The sequence below is a fragment of the Salmo salar genome, chromosome ssa01 (genome assembly GCF_905237065.1).
Source record: "Salmo salar chromosome ssa01, Ssal_v3.1, whole genome shotgun sequence".
NCBI classification, from domain to species: domain Eukaryota; kingdom Metazoa; phylum Chordata; class Actinopteri; order Salmoniformes; family Salmonidae; genus Salmo; species Salmo salar.
In genome coordinates this window covers 16,674,053-16,685,483 of record NC_059442.1, presented here as the reverse complement: position 1 = coordinate 16,685,483, position 11,431 = coordinate 16,674,053, and the positions used below count along the sequence as shown (strand labels likewise).

General features: G+C 43.8%; 1 protein-coding gene across 3 annotated transcripts; it reads right to left on the bottom strand.

Annotated features, from left to right (window-relative positions):
* Window positions 1–3,767: 3,767 nt before the first annotated feature.
* LOC106567189 (Krueppel-like factor 11) lies at window positions 3,768–11,431 on the bottom strand. 3 transcript variants are annotated; one of them, XM_014136322.2, is made up of 4 exons: window positions 11,240–11,431; window positions 10,034–10,294; window positions 4,757–5,684; window positions 3,768–4,543 (listed from the first exon to the last, which is right to left on the bottom strand). In XM_014136322.2, exons 1-4 carry the CDS (start codon window positions 11,279–11,281, stop codon window positions 4,245–4,247), a joined length of 1,530 nt encoding a protein of 509 aa, XP_013991797.2. In that variant the 5' UTR covers window positions 11,282–11,431; the 3' UTR covers window positions 3,768–4,244. The 3 variants fall into 3 exon arrangements, with proteins under 3 accessions (XP_013991797.2, XP_045570612.1, XP_013991885.1); XM_045714656.1 differs by having other exon boundaries at window positions 10,034–10,314; window positions 11,240–11,413; XM_014136410.2 differs by lacking the exon at window positions 11,240–11,431 and adding an exon at window positions 10,483–11,182.

Below are 11,431 nucleotides of genomic sequence, written 5' to 3'. Positions count from 1 at the left end.
TTGGATGAATCCAAATGAAAGAAACCAGTAACATAAACTCATAGTTTATAACTAGCTTATCATTTTATCATGTCATTTTTTTGTACAACCAAGCAGCATAGTCAATGTAAATGTTAACACACCAGTTTCCACTTCTTCCGTTTTTAAAAAGGTAGACCTACATGATGATAAACAATGTGTACTGATCTAGCTATGCATTACGCCAATAAATAATCAACAGGAGATTGTTTTGTAGGTAAAATACCATATCTTTATCGATCCCCATAACAAATTAATAACAAATTAATGTCAAATCAGGATAAATGCATCTTTCTAGAGCTCCGACTTTCCGACCTGAACATCACCGAAGACCTGATTTGACCTCATTTTTTTCAGAGTTCCCAGTTGTCTTGAAAGAACAGAAATAATCAACAAGCATGGCATAGTACAATTATACAAAGACCACAGCTTGTGAACAAAGTTATCTTCACAATCATTTAAAAGTTTCTTTGCCATCGCTGTCTGCTGAAGAGAGTCTAGAAAAGTTCAATGGAATTTTGGAGATGGTTCCTCAATGCGGAAAAAAGTGAAAAGCTCCCGAGTGGCGCAGCAGTCTAAAGGCACTGCATCTTAGTGCTAGAGGCATCACTACAGACCCTGGTTTGATTCCAGGCTGTATCACAACCGGCTGTGATTAGGAGTCCCGTAGGGCGGCGCACAATTGGCCCAGGGTCGTCTGGGTTAGGGTTTGGCCGGGGTAGGCCGTCATTGTAAATAAGAATTTGGTCTTAACTGACTCGCCTAGTTAAATAAAGGTTAAATAAAATTCAATTGGATGTTGGAGTTGCTACCAAATGGGGAGGACAACAGTCCATGTGGATGGCTGGACTATCTGTGTGCATAGGAGTTGTTCTCCTCTGTTTTTGAGCAATATGTTTATCTTAGGCTGACTGTCATTTCATATAAATCTGATAAAAAAAACAAATATTTCTCTGTGTAAATTCATTGGGTAGGCCTATAGGCTATTCGCTGTAGTATTATTCCTAATTCCTCTTTAGCTCTTGGAGTCCCAGGAAAAAAATAGACTTACAATAGCTTATTGTACACTTATTTCAAGCATTTTATTTACTACTACAGTCTGCTCTTGCCTGCTGAATGTAAAATGCAGAAACCAAAGGAAAACCTATTTACATTTCGCTGATTCTGTTGAAAAACATTTCTTAAACGGAAGCAAACGGTACGAAACGGGGAGGAACCTAGCTGAATTTGTCCAATAGAAACTCTTGTTTTGCTCTGTTTGCTTCTTTTGGTTATAAACGGTAAACGGTTTCTGTAATGAAGACGCCCCTGGGTGGGAATTTGAAAAGAGAGAGAGAGAGAGCGCACGCACCGTGGTGTGATCAAAATACACCATATGAGTAGCCTGATAATGTACCCTTCTGGACCTTGTATGCAAACAGTTGAGAATAGACCCATAAGTGATGGAAATGGCTGCATAATCAGTCCTAGGCTGTAGGGTACTCCTTGTATATAGCTCCATTCTTGTGTATAAAAGTTGAAAGAAAAACATTACCATCAGAACAATAACAGCACAGTGTTGTGTTATCCTATCAAACATAACCTAGACAGTGATGTAGCTGGTATGACAGTGATTATCTCTTTTGCGTATTATCTCAGATAGTCTGCAAATTTTACTGTATTATAACACAAATTAGAATATACTCTATATTCGTAGGGTAAACAAATCTGATGCCCCATGCCACCTTCCATCCTCACCTCTCTGTTCTATGGCGTGGGATATGGATGCCAGCTGTAGCATAATGGGAGCTGTGATTATTGGACCGAAACAAACAGATTTCATTGAGGGTAAAGGTCAACCCTATTGGCCACATATGCGATCCTTTGGTTGGACAGTGACATCCGCTCTTCACTGTAAGATGCTACTGTATGTGGGTACCATTTACCATTTTATTGTAATTATTATTTTTAAAACTGCATCATTGGGAATGGCTCATAATCAAGGTTAAGTCTACACCAGTTGTATTCGGCGCATGTGACAAATTCAATTTAATTACATTTTATGCAGTTTTTTGGACATGAAGCATTCAGAGCGGTACGTTTGAGCGGTCTTGCTCTTTCTTCACTATAATCACAGGGCTAATATCAATCAGAACTATGCATGCCAGTCTATTCTGGCTAAAAGTAAAGGAGAGACTGACTGCATTACTTCTTTATTTTAGAAGAAGCATAATGTGTTGAATATTCCAAATTGTTTACATAGTAAATTTACACACAGCACTGACACACACACTTAACCCCACCAAATGAGTGACGTTTAAAATGTATGTAGTTCTGTCCTTAATAAGCTGTCCTTGTCTATTAATGTTCTGTATTATGTCATGTTGTTGTACCCCAGGAAGAGTAGCTGCTGCAATCACCCCAGCTAATGAGGACCCCAAAAATATATATTTCTAATTAGCCCACATCCCTACAATTTACAGCTATGGCCAATAATTGTATATTCACTTGATAACAATATTACATTCCTCATTGCACTGTGTTGTTGTAACCTAGGTAGAATTGTTATTTTATTATAATGTAGGCCTAATCAATAGCGGAGTTTTGCGTGACGGACTGCTACAGAGCTCAGCCTGGAGGAACGCACAGATCGGCCATTTCATCATATGTAAACTTTTTTTCTTGCCCTTTGACAGGTGAATATATTTATAGCCCCAATATTTTGTTAATGAGGATCCTAATATCTAGCTTATTATTTAGCTTACTCAGCTACACAACTCCAGCGTCTCTCTGTCCAGCTTTTCCCGTGCGCAGTAGGCTATAGGCTACCAACGCAAGCCTGCGCTATTCCTGTTTTCATGAAATCCCAGGAAAAGTTGTAGTCTACAAAACCTACAGGAGATTTAGATCAGCATCATCTAACCATGAAAATAAGTTACAGTGCAGCTTTTGTCCAGAAGGTGGCACTTGTGAAGTCAGATAATGTTTCTTATGTCCACAAGGTGTCACTGTTAGAGAAAGTATGAGATAGTATGAACCCATTCAACCCATAGAGGCAGTATTGTGTAAGTCGATCCGTAAGGCAAAGGGGCGGGTATTCAGGGACCCAGTCTATTGGTCGCACCTCCCGACAGTTCAGTTTTCTCACAATCTGATTGGAGAACGGTTGTTACCGGGTGGCGGTAAGAGTGTTTCCACTAGTTACCACAGTCACAAAGTCAACATTTGCGATAAATCAACATTTGCGACAACATAGTTACTTGATGGATGCGTGTTTATGTAATACTGAATTTCTAACCTACAAGGATGACTACTGGTTACACCTTTATTAGGCTTATATAATAATCTGTATTATTAAATCAATCCAGAGACTGAGTTATCGATTGACACGAGTAATAATGTAATACTACTTGATAACGATACTTGGCCAGGCTTATAAGTACAGAGGCAAGGATATGAGTGACTAAAGTTCCACTGCCTCATAGCATAGTTTGGATTAGAGCTGCCGAATGGGACAAAAAGTCCTTTGGCCTGCACGTTCCACTAAACCAACAGGACGTGGTCCAGTCCAGAGCAGTGGTCAGTCAGCATATTGAACAGGAAGTGTTTCAGCTGACTGACTCACATAGGATGTGGCAAGACACCACTCTATTCCTCTACCATATAACTGGGGAGTGACTGGAAAGGAATGCTGACTAACTAGAGGGCTGTTCTGATTTAAAAAAAAGGACCATCTAAGGTCAAAGGGAGATTTGCTAAAAACACACCAGTTAATAATATGTCTTTATTACAAATGTGTATTAAATAATATGAAAAGTCAGTAATTATCACAGTATAGATTACTATCCAGTAAGATTGTTTTACACAATTAAGTCATTTTCCCAAATTAACAAATGTCATTTGAAATACGATACAACACATTCACATAGATATTATGTACAAATATACATACAAAGAAGACAGGTGAAATGTATAAGACAAACTTCATTACAAAGGCTTTGGCAAAAGAGTGCATACATACATACATACATACAATTGTGTAAAATATCTGAAAAGTAAACAAAACAATTCCTTTTGCAAAACAAAAATGTACAAATGAGCAGTAGAAGAAAATAAAATACAGAGTCCAGTGCATGTCTTCAGACATTCTCCATGAGTAAAATGGCAGCCTTGTGTGCTTGGCTGCCCCCCCTATCCATGTCATGGTTTGGGGTAAGAAGTCACTAGTGGGTAGTGTTGGGCAGAGTCTAGTTTAAGGCAGGTACCAGCATATTGAGAGAGAGTGAGGCAGGGTTTGACGGCAGCGGTTTGGGAGAGGACATTTTGTTGGGGCTGCGCACCTCGGCCTGCCAGGAGGGGGTCTTCTTGGTGGTCATGTGACGGCGGGCATGTTTGGTCAGGTGGTCGCTGCGCATAAAGCGCCGTTCGCAAACGGGACACACAAACTTCTTCTCGCCCGTGTGGGTCCGCCGGTGACGCGAGAGCTCGTCGGAGCGCGCAAACTTCTTATCGCAGCCCTCCCAACTGCAACTGAAGGGCTTCTCACCTGAGAGAGAAAATGAGAAAGAGAGTAAGTGAGCAAGTCATTATCATTTAGTCATCAACAAACCAACATGCTTTGAGTCAAATAAATTACCTTATAATCTTCAGTTTAAGTCATGATACACAATCAAGATCCTAAAATGTTATCCCATAAATGTCAAGTTCTTTCTCTCTCACTTCCACTCATCCATGAGAATCACTGTGAACTCTCTCTTACCTGTGTGTGTTCGGAGGTGTGCCTTGAGGTGGGAGCTCTTGAAGTAAGTCTTCCTGCAGCCGGGGAAGTTGCACACGTAGTTCCTCCGGCGGGAGAAGTCCATCTTGGTGGCGCTGCAGGGTCCGGCGGGCACGTAGACCGGGGCGGGGGCCAGAGGTAGCAGCTTGGTGTGGCCCAGGGTCATGACAGTCTGTGGGGAGCAGTGGGGTGCCTGAGACATCTGGGACTGGGGGAGAACCAGCATCACCGTACCCTGGGGCATAGCCTGGCCCATGAGGAAGGGCTGCTGGAGGGCCCCTAGAGGGCCAGACTGGGGCAGGATGGATGTGGGGGTCCTGGATGTCTGCATTGGGCCCTGGATGAACGCCGAGATCATCCCCGATTGGCTGCTCACTGGGAACATCTGGCAAATGATTGGAGGAATGGAGGTGGGGGGCGGGGAGAGGCGTGTGGGCAGGCTGTTTTGTGATTGGGCGTTAGCGGGAGGAGGGGAGGGGCTCTCCTTACAGTGGATAGCCTTTGGCTCTTCCTTCTCAGTCTTGACTGGCTGTTCCCTACAGGAAGAGATGAGGGTGAGGTTGGGTGTGAAGGGAGGTTTGCTGCGCTGTTCAGTCTTTACTGTGTGCTGTTGATGGACCACCAGCTCTGAGATCCTCTGTTGCTCGGTGGGGGGTGCTGGAATTTGCTCGCAGGGCTGTGTGTCTGCGGTGTGGCGGATGACGCTGGTTACCATGGCTCGGCAGGGTGCCGGTGGTGGGGTCTTTCCAGTGGTTGGGGACTCAGTAATGGAGGCCATGGGCGGTCGTGGGACCCCACAGACCCTTACAGAAAGGCTGGAGCTGGGCCGGCTCAGAGGAGAGGTGCTTGTGTGGATGGCAGCGCTGGTGGAGGTTTCAGCAAAGCTGGGGCTGTGAGGAGGTGTCATACACTGGAAACCACAGAGAAAAAAGGCAAGACAGAATGAGTGTATGTGCACCATACTAGAAAGATTTTTCAAACAGAAATTTGCATCCTGCAGCACTAATTCTAAAAAGTTTTGGGACACTAAAGTCCATGGAGAATAAGAGCACCTCCCCCCAGCTGCCCACTGCACTGAGGCTAGGAAACACTGTCACCACCGATAAATCCACGATATTCTAGAATTTCAATAAGCATTTCTCTACGGCTGGCCACGCATTCCACCTGGCTACCCCAATCCCAGCCAACAGCTCTGCACCCCCCACAGCAACTGGCCCAAGCCCCCCCCACCGCTTCTCCTTCACCCAAATCCAGACAGCTGATGTCCTGAAAGAGCGGCAGAATCTGGATCCCTACAAATCAGCTGGGCTAGACAATTTGGACCCTCTCCGAAAATTATCCGCTGCCATTGTCACAACCCTTATTACTAGTCTGTTCAACCTCTCTTTCGTATCGTCTGAAATTCCTAAAGATTGGAAAGCGGCCGAGGTCTTCCCTCTTTTCAAAAGGGGGAGACACTCGAGACCCAAACTGTTACAGACCTATATCCATCCTGCCCTGCCTTTCTAAAGTCTTCGAAAGCCAAGTGAACAAACAGATCACCGACCATCTCGAATCCCACAGTACCTTCTCCGCTATGCAATCTGGTTTCCTAGCTGGTCACGGGTGCACCTCAGCCACACTCAAGGTCCTAAACGATATCATAATGCCCATCGATAAAAACAGTACTGTGCAGCCGTCTTCATCAACCTGGCCAAGGCTTTCATCAACCTGGCCAAGGCTTTCATCAACCTGGCCAAGGCTTTCATCAACCTGGCCAAGGCTTTCATCAACCTGGCCAAGGCTTTCATCAACCTGGCCAAGGCTTTCATCAACCTGGCCAAGGCTTTCATCAACCTGGCCAAGGCTTTCATCAACCTGGCCAAGGCTTTCATCAACCTGGCCAAGGCTTTCATCAACCTGGCCAAGGCTTTCATCAACCTGGCCAAGGCTTTCATCAACCTGGCCAAGGCTTTCATCAACCTGGCCAAGGCTTTCATCAACCTGGCCAAGGCTTTCGACTCCGTCAGTCAACGTACTCTAATGACTGCCTCGCCTGGTTCACTAACTACTTCTCAGACAGAGTTCAGTGTGTCAAATTAGAGTGCCTGTTGTCCGGACCTCTGTCAGTATCTATGAGGGTGCCACAGGGTTCAATTCTCGGGTCGACTCTTTTCTCTGTATATATTAATGATGTCGCTCTTTCTTTGATCCACCTCTACGCAGACAACACCATTCTGTATACATCTGTCCCTTCTTTGGACACAGTGTTAACAAACCTCCAAATGAACTTCAATGCCATACAACACTCCTTCTGTGACCTCCAACTGCTCTTAAACGCTAGTAAAACTAAATGCATGCTCTTCAACCGATCGCTGCCCGCACCCGCCCGCCAAGCATCACTACTCTGGACGGTTCTGACTTAGAATATGTCGGCAACTACAAATACCTAGGAGTCTGGCTAGACTGTAAACTCTCCTTCCAGACTCATTAAGCATCTCCAATTCAAAGTTAAATCTAGAATCGGCTTCCTATTTCACAACAAAGCCTGCTTCACTCATGCTGCCAAACATACCTTCGTAAAACTGACTATCCTACCAATCCTTGACTTTGGCTATGTCATTTACAAAATAGCCTCCAACACTCTACTCAGCAAATTAGATGCAGTCTATCACAGTGCCATCTGTTTTGTCACAAAAGCCCCATATACTACCCACCATTGCGACCTGTATGCTCTCGTTGGCTGGTCCTCGCTACATATTCGTCGCCAAACCCACTGGCTCCAGGTCATCTGTAAGTCGTGGCTAGGTAAAGCGCCGCCTTATCTAAGCCCACTGGTCACCATAGCAACACCCACCCATAGCACGCACTCCAGCAGGTACAGATGAGTCGGAAGTTTACATACACCTTAGCCAAATACATTTAAACTCAGTTTCACAATTCCTGACATTTAATCCTAGTAAAAATGTCCTGTCTTAGGTCAGTTAGGATCACCACTTTATTTTAAGAATGTGAACCCCTATAAGCTATAGGATTGAGGTCAGGGCTTTGTGATGGCCTCCCCAATATCTTGACTTTGTTGTCCTTAAGCCATTTTGCCACAACTTTGGAAGTGTGCTTGGGGTCATTGTCCATTTGGAAGACCCATTTGCGACCAAGCTTTAACTTCCTGACTGATGTCTTGAGATGTATATCCACATAATTTCCCCTCCTCATGATGCTATCTATTTTGTGAAGTGCACCAGTCCCTCCTGCAGCAAAGCACCCCCACAACATGATGCTGCCACCCCCGTGCTTCACGGTTGGGATGGTGTTCTTTGGCTTGCACGCCTCCCCCTTTTCCTCCAAACATAACGATGATCATTATGGCCAAACAGTTCTATTTTTCTTTCATCAGACCAGAGGACATTTCTCCAAAAAGTATCTTTGATCCCATGTGCAGTTGCAAACTGTAGTCTGGCTTTTTTATGGCGGTTTTGGAGCAGTGGCTTCTTCCTTGCGGAGCGGCCTTTCAGGTTATGTCGATATAGGACTCGTTTTACTGTGGCTATAGATACTTTTGTACCCGTTTCCTCCAGCATCTTCACAAGGTCCTTTGCTGTTGTTCTGGGATTGATTTGCACTTTTTGCACCAAAGTACGTTCATCTCTAGGGGACAGAACGAGTCTCCTTCCTGAGTGGTATGACGGCTGCATGGTCCCATGGTGTTTATACTTGGTACTCTTGTTTGTACAGATGGACGTGGTACCTTCAGGCATTTGGAAATTGCTTCCAAGGATGAACCAGACTTGTGGAGGTCTACAATTTTCTTTCTGAGGTCTTGGATGATTTCTTTTGATTTTCCCATGATGTCAAGCAAAGAGGCACTGAGTTTGAAGGTAGGCCTTAAAATACATCCACAGATACACCTCCAATTGACTCAAATTATGTCAATTAACCTAACAAAAGCTTCTAAAGCCATGACATCATTTTCTGGAATTTTCCAAGCTGTTTAAAGGCACAGTCAATTTAGCATATGTAAAATTCTGACCCACTGGAATTGTTATACAGTGAATTATAAGTGAAATTATCTGTCTGTAAACAGTTGTTGGAAACTACTTGTGTCATGCACAAAGTAGATGTCCTAACTGACTTGCCAAAACTATAGTTTGTTAACAAGAAATTAGTGGAGTGGTTGAAAAACGAGTTTTAATGACTCCAACCTAAGTGTATGTAAACTTCCGAATTCAACTGTATATTTCACCGGTCACCCCCAAAGCCAACACCTCCTTTGGCTGCCTTTCCTTACAGTTCTCTGCTGCCAATGACTGGAACGAATTGTAAAAAAATAAAAATTAAATAATTTTTTTTTTTAAATAAATAAATCACTGAAGTCGGAGATATATCTCCCTCACCAACTTCAAGCATCGGCTGTCAGAGCAGCTTACCGATCGCTGCAGCTGTACACAGCCCATCTGTAAATAGCCCATCCAACCAACTACCTCACCTCAACTCATATGCAGATTTTCTATCATGTTATTGACTGTATGTTTGTTTATTCCATGTGTAACTCTGTGTTGTTATATGTTGTCGAACTGCTTTGCTTCATCTTGGCCAGGTCGCAGTTGTAAATGAGAACTTGTTCTCAACTGGCCTACCTGGTTAAATAAAGGTGAAATAAATAAGTAGAACAAAGAACCACTGTGGTGTTCTAGTACAGCCACTGTGGTGTTCTAGTACAGCCACTGTGGTGTTCTAGTACAGCCACTGTGGTGTTCTAGTACAGCCACTGTGGTGTTCTAGTACAGCCACTGTGGTGTTCTAGTACAGCCACTGTGGTGTTCTAGTACAGCCACTGTGGTGTTCTAGTACAGCCACTGTGGTGTTCTAGTACAGAAGTCCTAGGTTGGGTGTGTTCTGTTTCAAATTGGAGGTTTAATGTAGCTGTTAGGAGAGATACGTGAGTGGTCACGTATGCACACTACACTAATGACTAGTTCGAGCTGGGTGGCTGTAAAACAGTGATTTTTACAACCAGCATCTGAGAGAGATGAGCACTGGGTGAAGTTGAAACCGCCTATCAGGCAATTTCTCCTTATCTCTTTCCTGACACCTGTGCAGCAACCTCCCTAACCCCTATAAGCCATGCAAAGTTTTTAGCAAACACACCAACCTGAGATAAAGATACTGTCTCAACGCTGGTTTACACAGTAAGTCAAAGCTAGGACTCAGATGTTTATGTGTGATGGTTGTTTTGGGATGTGTGGTGTTTATGGCTGTCCATAGAGAATACACTCTTACCAGGGAGGAGAGCGAGACAAAGTCCTTGGGGGGCTCCGATGGGTCCGGAGGCAAGAGGGAGTCGCAGGAGTCCGAGGCAGGGGTAAGGGGTCTGGGTTTGCAGGAGTTGGGGCGGTGTTGGCCCCAAGAGCTCATGCAGACCAGAGCCTCTGCAGCCTCCAGGTCTGTGTACTCCAGACTGCAACCTGGGGACGACTGCTCACTGTAGTGCCTCTTCCTCTTCAGATAGGAGCCACAATAGTCCATCACCACCCCATTCATCTGGAGGAAAGAAAGTTTTTCTGATGATGATATAATAGAAGACTGGTGAGTCACCATAGGGACGAATCACAACAATAACTGGGAAATGAGACCCAATCAAAACCATACAGCTAGATGTATTCATTTGCATACCAAGGGAAGCATCCAAATGACCTCAAATAAAATGTCTGAAATGTTTCTATTCTTACCAGTCATTAGCTTAATGTCAAGTGCCAGTTGCTGCGAGGTTGTCACAGTGTGGCCGTTAGAGTGCTGAAGGAGCAGGCTTTTGAGATTACATCCCATCTGCCCTAAAGCTACGAGCCAAGTAACCTCCCATTGCCAAATATAGACCAACTAGTGATGTATCCCTACCACTAGCCACGTGAGACCGAAACCCGCATGCTGAGGGGATGTTACCCAGTGTGAACGCTGCATCAGGAAGTGCTTTGTCTACAATGACACTATCAGTGATAGTATGGCCACTCCCAACATCAAATAATGTGACCAGTTTCACATAGTGAAAGAGTAGCCCGCCTAGGCAAAACAATACCACTCTACTGGGCTACCTTATCATAGGGTGACGTTGGGTAACATTAACACAGGTCAATAAAACAAATGCTACATTATTGCACAATTCTGTCAACTGGGCACTGTTGAATTAAAGATATTGGACCAACAGTCAATCATTGCGAAGTCATTGGATAATATGATTGGATGGTATAAATGTAAATATGTCTCAATTAATCTTGTTTTTTTCTCAATAATTCTGAACTAACATGACTCAATTACCAACTGAATAATATTGTAACGTGAAAAGTAAAAAGTGAAACTAATAAACTAGAGTGACAAACAAATACAGTATCCTATTGACCCATTATTCGAATGCTGAACGTTAGTCATATGAAATAACACGCATGTTGACTTGAAATAATAATATTCATAAAAAAATATACATCTTCTTACCCCATACGAGACTTCAATTTCTGAAAATTTTTGTGAGGGCATTGTTTAGGTATATTTGAATTAAGTTTAGCGTCAACCGGATATGGAACAAAAGAAGCGGTGCTACTCCGCCCGATCAGTAGACTGGCTGTTCAATTCGTTTTCACTACGTCCTCTCTCAGCTGTGTAAAACATCAGGATAAAAAAAGGAAA